At 48.9% G+C, this 19368-nt stretch overlaps 1 protein-coding gene across 1 annotated transcript in view; it reads left to right on the forward strand.

The window, feature by feature from the left end:
• LOC133353378 (kinesin-like protein KIF13B) overlaps nt 1-19368 on the forward strand; it is a 136547-nt gene that overhangs the window by 33831 nt on the left and 83348 nt on the right. The window contains 4 exon segments of the mRNA XM_061569581.1: nt 11617-11647; nt 16907-16967; nt 18506-18598; nt 18999-19179. Of these exon segments, the coding sequence (XP_061425565.1) occupies nt 11617-11647; nt 16907-16967; nt 18506-18598; nt 18999-19179 (366 nt within the window).

Below are 19368 nucleotides of genomic sequence, written 5' to 3' on the forward strand. Positions count from 1 at the left end.
CTTATCCTCGGTACTCGTTGGGTTTAGACTCGCATCGCAGAATGTTGAACCGAGTGACGTCAGAACCACGTTTGACATTGTGATGGTATATACTCTTTGGTTCTTTCGGTAAAGTCACGTAGGTATAAAATAAATTAAATCACGACGTTTCGATCGCAACACAAGCGACCGTCATCAGGCGGAACCGATGCAGCAGGACAACTGCTGATTTAGGAGAAAGATCTGCTAACAGCAAGAGCTCATAAAGGGTTTTGGTGGGCTCAACCCCAGGGGTAAGTGGGCGGGTTGAGCCCACCAAAACCAAAGCTCTTGTTGTTCGCAGATCTTTCTCCTAAATCAGCTGTATCGGTTCCGCCTGATGACGGTCGCTTGTGTTGCGATCAAAACATCGTGATTTAATTTAATTTATTTTATTTTATACCTACGTGACTTTACCGAAAGAACCAAAGAGTATGGATCCCTGCAGTCACGAAAACTTCAAATCTAGATTGTGATGGTATATGTTTTAGAAGTCGGGGCTGTGCACTGTCGGTTGGCGCCTGCGCGGTTGTGTTGCACTCCCTCTGCGGGGAAGCACCGCAATTCACTCTGCGACCGTCGACCCGGCAAGCTGAGTTCGATTCCTCGCCGTGATGGCTGATGTCGGCGGTGAGTGCTATCTGAACCGGTCCTGGCCAAGCAGCCCTGCCCAGCGTAGCGAAATACAACCTCGGCATTTAACGTGGCGTGGGAGGAGGCCTTCATCCAGCAGTGGAGTGGCGAAGGGCTAAACTCTACGCACGGGTGCACTCGCACTGCTGAGTATTGCACGCCAGTCTGGTCTTCAGGAGCCCGTAGCCAACAACCCGTACGATTCACCCGTATTCTTGTGCAGGGAAATTGAGTCCTCGGATCCATACGGATGCCGCGACATCAAGCAAGAGGGGAAAATCCCGAGGAAGCGTTAACCTCGTGTTACACCAACACTGGCTCGACCCAACGGACTCGTTTGTGATCCCGGAAAGCGATCTGGGGTCGCCACGCGAGACGGTTGGATGCACGCTGTGGAGTTGTGCCGAGGTTCCTTCGTTAAAGCCTCGCCGAGGGCTCCACCGCTGAACACTGTGGTGGCTCCGTCAACCACGCCACTGTGGAAAGGTGTGATCTGCCTCGCCTGGTAAACAGGAGGTCGTGGGTTCGATCCCTATCCTGACGCCTGCTGTATATGTGGAGTTTGCGTGTCTCCCTCTTCGTGGTCACATGGATTTTTTTCTGGAGCCTCCGGTTTTTCCCTCCACATTTAGAAACGTGCGTTTAAAGTATTTGGCCGCGATACATTTCCAAGCGATGAGCCACTTCGTTGAGCTATCATTTGTGGCCAGGTCGCTTCTGAAAAAGCTGTATAGCACATTGGGTCTTACCTGGTGAAATAAAAAATAGTTGAATCGCTTCAAAACAGCGACCATTCACTGTGCGCACCTCTTCGACAAGTGCAACGTGAACGATGAGCCGCAGTGCAGCGACTCTGAGGCCTCTCCAAGCCAACATTGGACCATCTCGCGAGCAGCTGCATTGCACTCGGCCCACTCACGGGGCGGATTAGACAGCGGTGTTCCAGCTACTCCCCCCAAGTATATCATCACATGGCTCACGAGCTTAAACCTGGATGCATAGTTTACGAATACTTGAGGGCTTCGCAATCATGAAGCAATTTTAAGTTAAATCTATAAACTGGAAATTGCTTTTATTGTTCTTGCGATTTAGTCTTTTAACAATGTTTTATTTTATCTGTGCAGCACTTTGAATCGCAGCTTTTGCACGAATGAGTGCGTAGAAATGAAGACTTGATTGATCGACTTGCCATAACGCTTGAAGAAGAAGAAAGAGTCGTTTAAATTTGATTGCAGTTTTGCAGCATTTGGGTTCTAGAAAAACATGTAACCTCGTAATGTGAGAAATTACCATCGATTAATTTAATCGATTAATTTAATCGATTGTCGAGTTCCACGGCTTCCCCTCTCATCCGTGAGGTTTTTCGTATATTTATGGAGTTGCACGGCCAATTTATCCTGTAATCCGCCATACACTGTCTCAGCTCTAAACATTTTTGTTTACGGATTGCAGGAGTAACCTCTGGTGCGTCGCGGATTACAGGTTCTGCGATACGGTGTCCCCTAGCACCGTAGATAATTGTATTCCTGCCATCGTCACCACGCTGGTGCTGTACATGGGGCGATGGTTAATGAATGCAATTACGCAGCGATGATCCATAAGGGTGGCATTTAAGTGACGCTGTATAATTCCACGCTGGTGGCGCAGCTAATCCCGCATTGTCACAGCCATAAAGCCCTGATCCCACCCCCTCCCCCGAGAGATTAATGGGATCTGTAACATCTGCTCGTGGGTGAGACGGCGGCCGGCTCAACGACTCTTGGGGTGCACGGCGGCACGCCCCTGGCCGCGTCGTGAACAGCACGTGGCACTGTGGAAGACGCACACGGTTTGGTGAATTCTGAGTGATGTGTTGCCTTGCAGCACTTGTAGTGGCCGTTAACAATCGTGGCCCATACCTTATCGGAGTCCAGTGCCATGGAAAAGTTGTGCATCCTGGACCCTCCGACTGGCAGACAAGTGAGGTTCTTTTTTATTTTCCAGGGAATGATTTCAGAGGAGTTTTTACACCGAATTATTTGGATTTACAGAAATTACTTTCCCACAATTTTATTCTATTTGTGCGATTGGCGTCACATCACGAGACGAACAATCCAAACTCTTTGGTTCTTTCGGTAAAGTCACAGGAGGTAGAAAAAAATAATATATCACGACGTTTCGATCGCAACAGCAAGCGGTCGTCCTCAGGCGGAAAACATAATCCAGCAGTGGAACTGCTGAACCATTCGTAGATACCGCAGAGCAGAGCAACACTTCACGTTAGAGAACAGACCACGGAAGAGGATATCAACGAGCTACCTCTGAGATCCCTTCCGTCAAGTGACGTCCGTCCGCATTGTAGAGGGCAGCACTTCCCCACCCACTGCCACTGAGGGTAATGTTTGTTGCACGACAGCCAAACCGACATTTAAATTCTGAGCGCTGGAATCTATCCACATTACGTGCATAAATAAATATTTTTAGTGACATTCGGTGGAAAAGTGTACGTGCTGCAACTCGATGCAGTTGCAAGGATTCTAATACGCACCCCGACAACAGCTGTTGTGAGGACAACGCCATGCTGTGTGCACGTGGCGTGCGCTGGCGGACCAGCTGGTGAGGAGGTCCCATGGGTTTGATGCCGACACTGACGCCTGCTGTAGATTTGGAGTTTGCGTGTTCTCTCTCCCCGTGGTCAGTGTGGATATTTCTCCGGGTCTTCCGGTTTTTACCCTCCACACTTAGAATCAACGTGAGCTTAGAGTCTTTGGCTGATATAAGTTTCCACATGATAAGCCACTTCGTTGAACTATCATTTGTGGCCCGGTCGCTTCTGAAAAAATAGCCATATAGCTCAGCGGGCCTTAAATCTAGATTTGAAGTTTTCGTGACTGCAGGGATCCATACTCTTTGGTTCTTTCGGTAAAGTCACGTAGGTATAAAATTAAGTAAATGAAATCACGACGTTTCAGGTGCAACACAAGCGTCCGTCATCAGGCGGGACAACCACAGCAAGAAACAATTGCTGAAGTGGGCCTTACCTGGTAAAACTAAAAAATGTGTTCAGTTTAGCTTAGAGTATGCGCTCATGGTGCCGCGCTCATAAAAAACCGACTCCTCACTCCCCTCCTACAGTCGTGCGTGTTGGGGCAGTCGCGGTCGGGATTAGCGGTGCGGGTGTCCGCCCTCGTGAGTGTTTCACCTCAAAATAATTCCTTTCACGTCAAATCACGGCAGGAGTCACCGCAGCGTCGTCGTCACCAGGAAGGCCGGTCCAGGATTTGGCTGGGTGGCTTTTAAATGGGCTTAGAATGCCTTTGATGAAGCAGAAATGTCTGACGAGGAAAGTGTTTTAATCGCTGCATATCGCCCGATGTGACGTATGGAACAGAAACATTGACCAGATCAAACGGTACGAAGGCCGAAGATTGCACAAAGAGTGTGGAGAGATGCACGCATGGAATTACGTCGAGAAGTAGAAAGAGGAGCACGCACGGGCTGGAGAATATGTGCAAGTTCAAGACATCAGATTGATGATTAAAGAAACGGGAATGGGCCTGGCCCCAGTGCCGGATTATCCTCGTAGCACAAGTAGCTACATATACTACGGCCCCCGCACTTTCAAGGATTCCGTGCTCAATTCCGGTTCAGTGATTCTGCACTTGCTCTATTACTATAGTACTATATCGCCTTTAACTTTTATGAACGACTGGGTGTTTAAGGTTAGCGATTTGTCGTATGATCTGCTTGTATAGCATATGAAAAAATACAATTACTTCACGATGCAAGTACAGAATTTGTGCTTTAATATGTAAGTGTGTTTTTTATTTAGAGCCCCTTTATAACATCATTTTCTACAGGCCCCGCACTAGCTTCATCCGGCACTGCCTGGACAGGACCCGTCACTGGAAGGGATCATGGCCCGTGGTCAAGGCCAACAATGGAGTGGCAGTCAAAGGAGGGGAAACACGCTCAAGCATTCACTCGCTGTGGAAGCGCGGCAAAGAAACATCGGCTTACGTGCAGGCGCTTAGATGTATTGTTACATTTCAATTGCATTTGGCGCTAGCAGCAGTTTGCAGAAGCCCTTCATCCCGCAGTAAATTGACTGTGGCTGTGATGATTCACCCCCAGTGGGCAGCAGGACGCGGGTACGGAAGCGGCGTTCGTATCCCCTTCCCGGCCCCCCGTGCCGGGGTGATGCCGCTTGGTGTCACGTTGCGCTGTCACGATGTGCCGGTGTCGCGTGGCACGGGAGAGCGCGCCGTATCTTGCGAGCGGCCTTTCATCTCCTCCCGCTGCCGATGTGGGAGGCGGTGGGGGTCTCTTGTCGAACAGAGTTGTAATAGTGCACGCAAAACGGTGACTGGGCAGCAGAAGACGCAGTTGTGATCCATAGACTCGGTCCTCTCCTCTCGGGGTGATGTCACGTGACCAGATGGGAGGATGGAGCCGGCGGTCGCAATTGCGCTTTTTGTGCCGTCTAGAAAATCGTGGATTTTTTGTTTGCGTGCATTCTACTTCCGAGCAGAGGTCATGAGTGCAAGGTTATAGACTGCGATCCAAGCAGCCGTTAGACACGCTACGTGGTTTAAATGAGTGAGTGGACGGGGATGCAGTCGACCCGCGTGGTGAGACCAGCGGGAGACGGAGAGAGAGGAGCAGGGGGGTGTGACGCCAAAGTGGCATCTTCTGGAAATAGGACGCCACGCGATGATGAGTGTCGCGTGTTGTTGTTCTTCACGTGTTTTCCAGCCCACACGTGCTTGTGTGCGTGTGTCTGAAGGGAATATATTAACAAGCGCCGCAAGTCCTCATGGACATTGGTAACGCACTCGACAAAAACACAGCTGTAGCAACCACGGCGGTTAATGTTCAAATTAAACAACACGTTACAGGATTGTACTGCGATACTTATTTCAAGACAATAGCTCACTGCAGCGGGTTCTTCCAAGCGAAGTGCCGTCGCAATGTCTTCATCAGCAGACGATAATCATTGCAACTTGTGACGCGTCGCCGCTCACCATTTGCAAACTCGCGACGTTTGAGGACGACTCCGGGCCGTGAGGATTCCACAGCCCAGGCGCGGAAGGCAGCCAGGCGGTGAGCCGGCGCCGACAATTGCCCAAGCTCTGCGGTCCCCTATACACTTAAGATGTTTTTCAGCCAATGAACGAGCGTTCACGTGCGGGAGGAAACCGGAGCACCCGGACAACACCCACGCGTGCGACGGGGACAACTCTATCCCCGTGCAGATGGAACAGATGGGGGTCCACGTTTGCTGTGCCGCCTTCTCCTGGCGAGCGTAGCCGGTGTGAGCAATACCCGTGACGAATGGCACGTGTAATTGTGCACTCTGCTACGTGTTGCTGCAATTGCTACGGAGAGGCAGGTGCGGGTATTTCTTTTATTTATAAGTTTAGGCAATGATGATCAGAGGTAAGACCCCAAAATATGACTTGTACAGCAAGCCACGCCCATCACTGAGTAGACTATTGAGACCACGTGGCACACCCAGCAGTGAGTAGACTATTCACACACACTGTGTGTATAGTGTACACACTGTGTGTGTGAATAGTGTACACACTGTGTGTGTGAATAGTGTATACACTGTGTGTGAATAGTGTACACACTGTGTGTGAATAGTGTACACACTGTGTGTGTGAATAGTGTACACACTGTGTGTGTGAATAGTGTACACACTGTGTGTGTGAATAGTGTACACACTGTGTGAGTGAATAGTGTACACACTGTGTGTGAATAGTGTACACACTGTGTGTGAATAGTGTATACACTGTGTGTGTGAATAGTGTACACACTGTGTGTGTGAATAGTGTACACACTGTGTGTGTGAATAGTGTACACACTGTGTGTGTGAATAGTGTACACACTGTGTGTGTGTAGTGTACACACTGTGTGTGATAGTGGTACACACTGTGTGTGAATAGTGTACACACATGTGTGTGAATAGTGTACACACTGTGTGTGATAGTGTACACACTGTGTGGTGAATAGTGTACCACTGTGTGTGTGAATAGTGTACACACTGTGTGTGTGAATATGTGACACACTGTGTGTGAATAGTGTACACACTGTGTGAATAGTGTATACACTGTGTGTGTGAATAGTGTATACACTGTGTGAATAGTGTACACATGGTGTGAGAGTGTACACACTGTGTGTGAATAGTGTACACACTGTGTGTGAATAGTGTACACACTGTGTGTGAATAGTGTACACACTGTGTGTGAATAGTGTACACACTGTGTGTGAATAGTGTACACACTGTGTGTGTGAATAGTGTACACACTGTGTGTGTGAATAGTGTACACACTGTGTGTGAATAGTGTACACACTGTGTGTGTGAATAGTGTACACACTGTGTGTGAATAGTGTACACACTGTGTGTGAATAGTGTACACACTGTGTGTGAATAGTGTATACACTGTGTGTGTGAATAGTGTACACACTGTGTGTGAATAGTGTACACACTGTGTGTGAATAGTGTACACACTGTGTGTGAATAGTGTACACACTGTGTGTGAATAGTGTACACACTGTGTGTGAATAGTGTACACACTGTGTGTGAATAGTCTACACACTGTGTGTGTGTGAATAGTCTACACACTGTGTGTGAATAGTGTACACACTGTGTGTGAATAGTCAGCCCTTGCTTCCGAATGCAAATGCGGTTCAATATCTGGTGGCCTTGAGGCTTTTGCGGGAGGGGCTGGCTGTCTGTGTGTGCGGGGCGTGATGCTGCCCCTACCTGTTTGTCCGCTCTACCAGTTCCTCCTCTTCAGACTCAGACACCGCTCGGAATGTACAGCCCAAGCTTGTCCATTGGCGCCGTTCAAGGACCCCCCCCCTCCTTCTCAGCTTGCTACAGCCAAATGTGGGAATTTATGCTCGTTCGGTGCAATCGCCTGCACAGAGAGGTTTTAATGTACTAATAGGGGGTTTCTCATTTTTTCTGGCTACAAAACTGACACCTTCTGCAAGGAATCATGTTTACATTAATCACAATACTTGCAGTCAAATGCAAACAAAAAACAACACTCTGATAATTTATGCATTGTCCTTGAAACTGATTGGTCCACACCAGACAGCTTTTCTTAGCGCCTAGTCTCATATGGTGTTCGACCAGATGACGCCAAAAGGCGTACGATTCCTTGCAAAAGGTGTCAGTTTTGTTGCCAGAAAAAAGGGGGAAACCCCGATTAGTATATTTTGGTACTGGCAAAGGAGGCCTCATGAGGTTTCAATGTCTTTCTTCTAAAAGTTACCGCAATCCTTTCCCAGTATTGCAGAACTTGACTGTATTGGGTGTCTCTATCGTGTGAGTGATAATCAGCCACAGGTGGTGGCTGGTCATCATTGGGCCATGATCTGTCCGCTGCTTGACGTTGGCCCTTCCCAAGCCTGTTTTCCACGATCTCTCACGATCTTGTGGCGTAGCAAGTTCACGCAGCTCCAGCTCTCGGGACGATTTCACCGCCCCGTCCGTCTCCGCGGCCGACGCACTCCCCGGCGCGTTCCCTCCACTCGGTCCGTTTGGGCTGCAAACTCCATCGCTGTTCTCGATCATCAGCGACGTGTCCTGCCCCGGCCCACTTCCTCTTCTTGAGAGTCGACGCCACCGTAGCGCCTCTGGCCTCTGTCTCGCGCGTGTTCGCTGACTTCACGCGTTCCTCCTCCTGTCCCCTTGGTGTGTTATTCCAAACCTGAGTCTCGCCTTGCTCCTTCGCACACTCGTCACTCGTTCTTTTTCCGTATGTTCCGTCCGCGTCTTTGTTTCTTATCCATGTGTCGTAAGCGCGCAATAAGCGCCGGTCGGGAAACGCCTCCTCTCCAGGCACATTGGTGTGTTGCTTCTCGTGATCAAGTTATGTCTGCCAAAAGCTCCACAATTAGGCAGTGCCCAAGGGTTAGGGATAGTTTGGCGGTCTTGTGTTAGAAGTTGCTACGGATGCGTGCAGTGCGACCGGTCAGTCTATCCTTATTATTACTACTCTTACTATTTATTACTATTTTACTTTCCCCAGGTAAGGCCCACTGAGCTATGCAGCTCTTTGTCAGAAGCGACCTGGCCACAAATGATATCTCAACGAAGTGGCTTATCACGTAGAAATTTAAAGCCAAATACTATAAACACATGGTAATTCTATTTGTGGAGGGAAAAATCCACGCGACCACGGGGAAAACACGCAAGCTCCAATTATATAGGCAGCAGTGTCAGGATCTAACCCACGACCTCCTGCATACCAGGCGAGGTAGTTAACATCTCGCCACCGTGGTGGCTCTTGCCATCGTGGCAATAGCCTTGTTTCACTTTCAACCAAACGTCGCAACCTCAACAGCCGGTGGTCGTTTCGTTGAGCCAGGAGGGTTGAAGGCTTGAGGAGGTGACCATGCCCTGGGTGATGGATTCACGTTACGCTCATCAGCCCAGGGCTCACATCAGCTGTGTGATCCTGCTTATGGCTGTGAGCCAGAGTTTGGCTACTCGCTTATCTAAAACAGCAACAAACGCTACTGAAAGTGACAAGCCGTCGCGAAGTGTTCATTGTAATATAGGACGGAACGGCCTTAGGCGTAGGGTTTTAATTGTGCGCGCACACCGCTTGTTTGCAAGGGAACGCGTTTCGCCGTTGAATGGTGAATTGCATTTTTATCAGAGGGAAGGCACCGTGCAGATACAGTGCTGCGATGAGCTCGCCTCTCGGTGTAGTGCGGAATTCACCAGGGCAAACTGTTGCTGCAATTTGTACAACTATTCCTCAGGGTGGCACTTCCACTTCTGTGGGCCTACGCACGACGGCCGACGTTTACAACTTGACGAGCCCTCGTGAACAGTGGAGGGCCCCGTCCTGCTGCGGCAGATTGCTCTCGCGTCGTTGTTTGGGCGTTCTCGCGTGTGTCAGGTGTGTGCGTGTGTCAGGTGTGTGCGTGTGTCAGGTGTGTGCGTGTGAAGCAGGGTGACGCAAGCCTGGACTGTGTGTTGCACTCCATCGCGAGAGTGGTGGCACAGCAGTTAGCACGACGAACCCGGCCACCCAATTGTGAACCCCTTCACCCTCCACCAACCCATGTTGACCACCGTGGTGAAGTATGGTCAAGCAACCCCCCATTATTGCCATGGCCTTTGGGGACACTTCACCCGGTAGTGAATGAACAACGCACTCAGAAGTTGAGTAAAGTTGGACCGCGCGAGAGCTGAGCTCTTGTTAAAACACCCGATCGTGCCGTTTGTAATCTCCAGCAAAACGTCGAATAAAACTTGTGCAGTATTCCGCTTGCTCTTCAACATTCCTCTGGCTTTGCTGAAACCCCAAATCAATTGGCACGTTTGACTGCGTGACAACCTGATTTGATTGGCTGTGTCGGGTGGATGGATGGATGGAGGGTTATAGTAAAATAAATGGCTTTATACGTACAGGGCGATCTAACTCGGAAGAAACTTAATAATTAATCGGAAGGTGAAGACCCTCGAGGCGTTTTGTGTCGGGCGGTTCTGGGGGACACCAGGGCACGGGTGCACGTGGAGTGGCCGGTGTGGGCAATGCACCGCCCCCACTCTTGCTATCCGTTCGTGGGTTTTGTTTTGTTCAGGAAACACAAAGCTGCGGCCTCTCCCACCATGAAGGATGTTCCACGTCGGACCTGGAGCATGCCTTCTTGATAGCCGGGAGACGTCTACAGCCTAAGGGGTGTTGGTGGGACACAACGCAGGCAACGTTAAACAAACTTGAAATCAGAGTTACACGCCGGAGAGATTGAGTAACAGTGCGACGCGCTTTGGTCTGTCACGCGTTCTGCTCTTGCTGTGAATCTTTGAAGAAAAAAACTGCCACTGGGGTTAAACATTGAACCCAACATTGCTTGACTTGACTCACAATTTAGATGAGGGGCTGAGTCTTCAGCAAGGGGGGTTCAGCCCCCTCCAGCACCTCCGCCCCCACGCTACGGTGGGGGCTACTTCACGTCTTGTGGCTCGTGCCGAGTAATCCATTTCACAAGAGCGGCCGTTGTCTTGCATGCACTGTCGCCATCCTCTGGGCTTGACTAATCGGTGCAACTTCACTCAAAAGTCTGTCCACCGATGATGTTACTGAGCTGTCTTTTGCAATGGGGGCGGCTGCGGTGGCGGGGAGAAGTGATCCGCCCTTGCCTTGTACGTGGGAGGTCGTGGGTTCGAAACCTCGCCCTGACCGTCACGTGGATGTTTTCTCCGGGTCCTCCGGTTTTTGCCCTCTGTGTTTACAAACGTGTTTACCAACATGCGTTTCGATTTCTTGGCTGCAACTGTAAATTCCTACACGTGATGAGGTCAGCCACTTGGGTGAGCATGATGATATCGTGTGCGGACAGGCCGCCTCTAAAAAACAGCTCATAGCTGGGTGGGCTTAACCTGGTCAAATAAAAAATAGTTGAGTTTGAAAAGCCGTGGCTATTTATTTGTTTATTGTTTTATATAAGATGTGTTTGCCGAGCAATATGTGATGATCGAAAACTATGTGCCACATGTAACAAAAAAAACCATAGCCAACTAACATTGCTAAAACAAACAAAAACCCCCATACAATACAACTGGCAGTTGGCCAAACATAAAATCTCAGCGGCGGTACAGGCTCAGTGGACATCCCAATATCGTGACGTTCATCACGGTGCGGGACCACGATCGCGCTCCGACTTACGTGCGTCGGTGACACCGTCTGCCTGCCGCGAAAACCGTGTCCCTGCGGTACAGCGTCCCTGTCTTTCCGGCTGTATTCCCCCGTCGTCTGCCCCATCTCTTCGATTGCGTGTGCTACCACGTGCCACGAAGCTGCCATTCGTGCCGTCACAGGAGCAAGCTAAAGCAAGTTGCTGGTCAATTTGCAGCTGAGCAATTCCCTCGTTTAGTCGGAATGCAACATTTGGCAGCATTTCAGAGATGCTGCATCGCAATGATTAATGTTGCTCTATTTCTGTTTTTTCTTACAGTTACCACAACGATGCTCGCAAACAGGCAAAGGTTTGTTGCTTTGCACTCACATTTGAAATGTTCTGTTTTGTTTGGGCAGCTTTGAATGCCCGCTATACACACACACACGTAAGGGGTTTCTCCTTATTTGTGTGCGCATGACCATGTGTGCTCTAAGGGTTTAAGGAATCTGCGTCCGTAGACGGCAAGTGGGTTACTCACTCAGTTCAGCATGGAGAGTGGCAGTCGCCTACTGTTTTTAGCACTGAGCCAGTGGTGGAAATTCCACATTGCTATGGCAGGGGCAAGTCTCGACACAGGACAACCACTGTTGGCTTTTTTACACCCAAGCTGATGTTTACTTCATCGATACTGAAGGGATGGCAGGGTGGTTTGACCCCTGACCAGAATTTTAACTTATTCAGTCAAAATGGAGTGGATGTCGTGTCAGTCACCAGGGTCGTTTAACCATACTTCACCAAGCGGGTGAGTGCGGGTTTGTGAAGCGGTAGGCCCAGGACCAGTTCAGGTGTAACTCGCCACTAATGCTTGCCGTGGCCAGGAATTGAACTCGGACCATTGCACCACCACTCCACTCATAGCAATGATCAGTGATGAGCGATATCTGAACCGGCACTGGGCCTCCCCTAGGTTGACTCAACGTTAAATGAGTAGCTGCACATCAGCCGAGCGTGTTGATGGCAACTCCACGCCTTCTGAGCCACACTGGGTTTTTTAACAGGGGCGCCATGGTGGCGAGATGTGAACTACCTCGCCTGCTACGCAAGAGTGCGTGGGTTCGATCCCAACCCTGATGCCTGTATGCTTGGAGTGTGCATGTTCTCTGTGTGGTCACGTAGATTTTTCTCCGGATCCTTCGGTTTTCTCTCCACATTTAGAATCAGCATGCACTTAGAGTATTTAGCTGCTATAAATGTCCACGTGATGACAAGCCACTAAGTTGAGCTCTCATTAGTGGCCAGGTTGCTTCTGAAAAAGACCTATACAGCTCAGTGGGCCTTACCTGGTAAAATAAAATAAAATAAAAATTTAAGCTTTCGTGACTGCAGAAATGACTATACTCATTGGTGCTTTAGGTAAAGTCACGTATGTAGAAATAAAATCAAATTTAAATAAATCACAAATTAAATTAAAATAAATCACGACGTTTCGAACGCAACACAAGCACTCATCATCAGGCGGAAATGGGGCAAAACGCATAGCGAGGGAACACACAGAGGGACATCACACACAGAGCACACAGAGAACGGCAAACTGCACGGAGGCAAATACAGCAAGAAGATGGGAGACGCGAACTCAACAAACCTTAGAAACATAATGTGATGCAAACCAATGAATAATTTTTAACAGGTGCTCGCTAGCGGCATATTCTGCAACAGGCGATCAGGCGATGAGGGGGTTATTTATCAGTGTATGCAACATTTGTGGTTCGTGTTGTACATGGTGCGTGCATATGCATGCGGTGTTTGTGCTTTGTGTGGTGGTGTCACCTCCAGTGCATGTGTGTGTTTGCACGTGCAGTGTACGTGACGTGTGGATTGTGCCCTGGTGTGCTCGGCCTGTGTACGTGTATACGTGTGTGCGTGTGTGTACGTGTGTGCGTGTGTGTACGTGTGTGCGTGTACGTGTGTATGTGTGTGCGTGTACGTGTGTACGTGTGTATGGGACACGTGTGTACGTGTGTGTACGCGTGTGTACGTGTGTGTACGTATGGGATACGTGTGTGTACGTGTGTGTGTAAGGGACACGTGTGTGCACGTATGTGCGTGTACGTGTGTATGGGACACGTGTGTGTACGTCTGTACGTGTGTACGTGTGTACGGGACACGTGTGTGTACGTGTGTACGTGTGTGTATACGTGTGTGTGTGTATGGGACACCTTCTTGTTTCTTTCGGTAAAGTCACGTAGAAGGGAAGTAATAAAATAATAAAAATAAAACATAATAAAACAATTCTCACGACGTTTCGGCTACAACGCAAGCAGCCGTCTTCAGGTGAAGAATGAGACACTACCAAACTAGGAGCTTATATATAAGCTGCATTGGGGGTTGAAGAGCGCCTTAACAAAAAGAATGTGCATGTGAAGAGGGATTTAGCATATTCATGGAAAATGCGTAGGCGTTGGGCGGGGGGGGTGTCAAAGTCATATTATGCCCATGCATTATGCAGGATCAGCAGCAACCAAGGGGGGTGCAGGGATTAGCAGTAACAAAGGAAAGGAATGTTAATGATATGTAGCTGCAGTTACTCAACAACCACGTAGAAAACTAAAGTATAAACTACATAAAAAACTAAAGTATAAACTGCATCGCACCATCAGTATACTTACTATACTCTATAATAAGCTGAGTTACTAACAGCAAGTAATACATTACAATTCTACCTCGTAAAAATTCTATAATATGCTTCCATCTAAACCTTATTCTCTTATATCACACGAGCATATACCGTACTATATACTGCCATAGATAAACCCAACATTAAATTATATACTGTATTGCTGTAAACCAACTTATATCTTATACATTTAATATAACACTATGTATTATTCTACACACCCTAATGTGTATCGAAATGGTTTATTACGTCCTTCCAATGATTGCTGAGCCAGAATCCATCTTCTCGGTTAAAATTGTCTCTGTGTTTGTATATGTGGATCGCCTCATGAACGAATCTCTCATGATAGCCAGATGGCTTGCAGAGAACCTCTGTCTTGGAGAAGTCGATATCATGTGAGCCCACTGAGTTGTAACAGTGATCTGCCACGGCTGAGGTGTTTGTCCTACCGTGTTTCAGGTCAGCTTTATGTTCACGGATGCGGTCCGAGACATGTCGTTTGGTTTCCCCAATGTAACTGCTACCACAGAGGCAACTTAGTTTGTAGACGCCAGGGTACTGTATGTCTGGAACCACATCTTTTACAGACGGTACCAGATCACGGATTTTATGTACTGTGTTGAATCGGACCTGGATCTTGTGTTTAATCAGGATTTTGGAGATCTTTTTTGTGACTCCAGCAATGTAGGGTAAGGTGATGGTCTTGAAAGGCTCCTCAACAGGATCCTTCTTGATGGTTGGAGTGATGGCTTTGCGGATTGTATAGTCGGAGTAACCATTTGCCTTAAGAACTTGGCGTACGTGTTTGAGTTCACTGGAAATGTGTTCATGGTCGGAGATGCATTGGGCTCTATGATATAGAGTCTTGATGAGGGAATTCTTCTGGGATGGATGGTGGTGGGAATCCGGTTTTAGATAAGCATCCGTGTGGGTGGCTTTCCTGTAGACAGAGTGGCTCATTGAACCATCAGGTCTCCTTTTGATTAGGACATCCAAAAAGGGTAGCTTGCCATCATTTTCGACTTCCATGGTGAATCTGATGGCTGGGTGTATGGAATTGATGTGGTCGAGAAATTGGTCTAGAGCAGGCCGGCCATGTGGCCAGATGACAAAAGTGTCGTCTACGTACCTCTTCCATAAGGTCGGGCGTAGAGTGGCAGTCTGGATAGCGTCCGTCTCAAATTTCTCCATGAAGATGTTGGCTACAACCGGAGATAGGGGGGAGCCCATTGGGGTGCCCTCAATTTGCTTGTAGAAGGTTCCATTCCAGGTGAAGTATGTATTGGTTAAGCAGTGTTTCACCAGGGGGGGTACCCCAGCATTCAGTCCTTGATGAACCAAGTCTTCAATGATTGCGATGGTGTCAGGCACAGGTACCTTGGTGAACAAGGAAACCACATCAAAACTGACAAGCAGGTCGTCTGGGGACAGGGCAATCCCCTTGATTGTCGATACCAGGTCAGTAGAGTTTAGTACTGCAGAGGTGGTTTTTCCAGTGAAAGGCCGTAGGATTTCGGACAAAAAACGAGCCAGTTTGTAAGTGGGGGAGTTGATAGTAGAGACAATGGGACGAAGAGGTGTATCTTCTTTATGTATCTTTGGCAAGCCGTACAATCTTGGTGGTCTGGCTGCAGAAGGTTTCAACGAGAACTGTTTGGTCTGATCAATTAATGCGGTTGAAGCAGAAATGATGTTGTTGGTTTTGGAGACGAGGCTGTTGGTGGGGTCTCTTTTTATTTTTGTATAGCTGCCATCGTTTAATAGTTCTTGAATTTTGTTGTTGTATTCTATTTTGTCCATGATGACAGTGGCATTGCCTTTGTCGGCTGAGAGGATGACAATGTCATCCCTCTTTTTTAATTGAGCTAATTCAAAACGCTCCTCTTTGCTGATGTTGCTAGCTGGCATCTTAGCGTTTTTGAGGGTTACAGAGATTTCAGATCTTGCTACGTCTGCAGCGATGTGACTCAAGCCCTTGAGAGCTACATCTACTCGAGCAATTATATCATTAACTGGTATGTGTCTAGGTGTGACTGCAAAGTTTAGTCCTTTAGCTAAAACGGATTTCAAACCTTCAGAAATAGGACTGTTACTGCGATTAATTACGACTTTGTTAATATCTAGCTTTTTAATGTGTGGGTCCGGTTTCTTGTTTGAGAGGCGATTGAATTTGGAAATCAAGTTGTCCTTACATTTAGTCGACATAGCGGCAGCTGAAGAGGCAGTCATTTTTTCCACATGTTCCCAATCCGATGTGGACATTGTTACACTCAAAGATAAGTGTGATTTGTAGAGTGTCTTGTCTAACTGATCTAGTTCGGTGCGCGTAAGTCTGATTTTCTCTGAGATAAGAGCTAAGCTAGTTCTAGACAGAATTCGTTTCGCATTAGAAGAAGTTACAGCAGCAGATGTTAGTGTAAATGCGTTTGGTATTACCTTAGAGTCGCGGCATCTCTTCAGAAAGGTGAGAGACTCGATTAGCTGAGCCTTCTTATCCCGGAGCTTGTTGAAGGATCTCAAAGTTATGTGGAAACCCTCCCCGTAGAGGCGGTTAAATTTCGATTTAAAGCTTTCGTGACTGCAGGGATTCATCTTCTTGTTTCTTTCGGTAAAGTCACGTAGAAGGGAAGTAATAAAATAATAAAAATAAAACATAATAAAACAATTCTCACGACGTTTCGGCTACAACGCAAGCAGCCGTCTTCAGGTGAAGAATGAGACACTACCAAACTAGGAGCTTATATATAAGCTGCATTGGGGGTTGAAGAGCGCCTTAACAAAAAGAATGTGCATGTGAAGAGGGATTTAGCATATTCATGGAAAATGCGTAGGCATACACACGTGTGTACGTGTGTATGGGACACGTGTGTGTACGCGTGTACGTGTGTATGGGACACGTGTGCGACGCGTGTACCTGTGTTGTGGACGTGCCCCCCGCTTGTGTCCCTGCAGACGTTCAGGTTTGACTACTGCTTCTGGTCAATTGACGAGACGAACAAGGAGAAGTTCTCTGGTGAGTGGCGAGCAGTGGCGCCTCCCCCCTCGCCGAGCGTGGGCACACGGGCTGCGGGGGAACGCACCGCTGCAAAGGGCCGTAGCGCGATGATTTCAGGCAGCGTCCACATTGAGACTTCCCGAGTGTTTCCCCCTCGCGCGAATGTACAGCTGGTTTTGGTGACAACGATTTCAACTCGTAATGCGCCGCTGTCGCTCTCGTAGAGAGAGTGAGGCCTCGGGGGCACGAGGAACCACGGACGAGCACGCAATGAGTCGGCGCCTGCAGTTGCCCAAGTTCTGCGGTCCTCTATGTATTAACCCTTTCCCGCTCCGAATGAACGCACGTGCACGTTATCAGTTTTAATTCCGCTTCTGATCACGTATGTGTACAGCATTAAAATTAAACTGGAAGAAAAACTAAAATAAAATAACTACCGCTACCGAGGCTCCCACAAGGTCATGTGGGATGGTGTGTGGCACAGTTGGGCACTAGCTATCGTAGAGTGCGGTCGTGTTGCTACAGTTGTCTGCAGTGAGTCGATTGTCTTTAAAAATAATGGCGCTATGCCTCTCTAAATAAAAGTAACGCTTCACCGCTCGTGCGTTACGAGATTCAGAGGTGAACAGGACACCCCACCCTGCAACTTGCATACGTCTCGGAACGGTAAAGCGTTCAGGTGTTAGCGGCCAATTAATAAGTGTTTACATGTTGGAGGAACCCACTTCACCCAGAGAAAACCCACGCATGCAAGGGGGAAACACTCTATCCCATACCAACGGAACAGGTGGAGTCTGCGTGTTTGCTGTACTGCCTTCTCCTTGCAAGCCAGGGTATGATACATAATAAAGGTTTTTGGGTCTGATCGCGTTATTTATAAATGTGTGGTAACCCTCCACCACCCGACATGGCCAAACAGTAAAAAATGTGTCACGTTTACAAAGGACAAAATTATTCACTTCTTTAGCCCACCGGTGTGTTAAAGAGCGAATCAACATCATTTAAAATTTGAGTAGTCCAACGTTTCGCTGGTAATTACATCCAGCTTCATCGGGCGATTTGCCAGAATGGTGAGGCTCTCCTGACACGTTTTTACTGTTTGGCCGTGTCGGGTGGTGGAGGGTTACGACACATTTGTAAATAACGCGATCTAACCCAAAAACCTTTCTTATGAATAATATTGGTCGCGAAAGCCTACGTGTTAAACAGGGTATGATACCTCGACACATACGGAAAGGGGGTTTCGCAACGTCGATGCGGTCCACCAACCCTAGCCTCCATAGTGCTGCATTGCAGGCGTGCACCACCACCGCCCAGCATCATCACCATCATTGTCATCCGCGTTCAATCCACTGCTGGATGAAGGCTTCCACAAGGAAAAGAATGACCATAACATATACCTTTAAACAATATATACCTACTATGAAAGTATTTATTTGATGGACTAAGACACATTCAATTAACTTTAACAGTTGCAGCAAATGCATGTCAGGTAGCACTCTGTGTGTGCGTCCTGGCGAGAGCGACTCTGTGTGTGTGGGTTCGTGCGTTTGCAGGGCAAGACGTGGTGTTCCAGTGCCTGGGGGAAGACCTCCTAGACAACGCCTTTGATGGCTACAACGCGTGCATCTTCGCCTATGGGCAAACCGGTACATGCCCACCCCTGTGTACACGCGTGTGGTGTGTGGTGTGTGCCCTTGCGTGCATATATGTGTGTGTGTGCTCGTGTACATGCCTGTCTGTGTGTGCGCCCGTGTACACACACGCTTGTGCGTATATATCATGAACTTCTTTTGCACCGTACTTAGCCAAACATGATAATCGGAGGTGCGGGTTAGCGCGCCGCGCTACAAACTCGGCGAGCCGAATGTGTGTGTGTGTGCGTGCGCGTGCGTGTGCGTGTGCGTGCGTATGCGTACGTGTGCGTGTGTGTGCGTACGTGTGCGTGCGTGTGTGTGTGCGTGCATGTGTGTGTGCGTGTGTACGTGTGTGTGTGTGCGTGCGTGTGTGTGTGCGTGTGTACATGTGTGTGTGCGTGCGTGTGTTCAGGCTCGGGCAAGTCGTACACGATGATGGGCACCGCGGAGCAGCCGGGGCTCATCCCGCGCCTGTGCTGCGAGCTCTTCCAGCGGCGCGAGCGCCTGCAGAGCGCCGACCTCTCCTGCAAGCTGGAGGTCTCCTACCTGGAGATCTACAACGAGCGCGTGCGCGACCTCCTCGACCCCAAGGGGTGCGCGCCTTCGCTTACGGCGACGCGCGACAAGTGGCGCCCCCGCGACCCGCACGGCATGGGGAGCCCCGCCGCCCCCCTGCCCCCCCCCTGCCCCCCTCCCCCCTTCCAGCAGCACGTTGATAACGGGCCGTACGCTTGCGTCGTCGCGTGCGAACGTGCGTGGTGCGGGTCGTCGTTTACAGCCCG

Source organism: Lethenteron reissneri, chromosome 43, assembly GCF_015708825.2.
Source record: "Lethenteron reissneri isolate LAM-NWPU_2019-01 chromosome 43, ASM1570882v1, whole genome shotgun sequence".
In the NCBI taxonomy this organism is placed as follows: Eukaryota; Metazoa; Chordata; class Hyperoartia; order Petromyzontiformes; family Petromyzontidae; genus Lethenteron; species Lethenteron reissneri.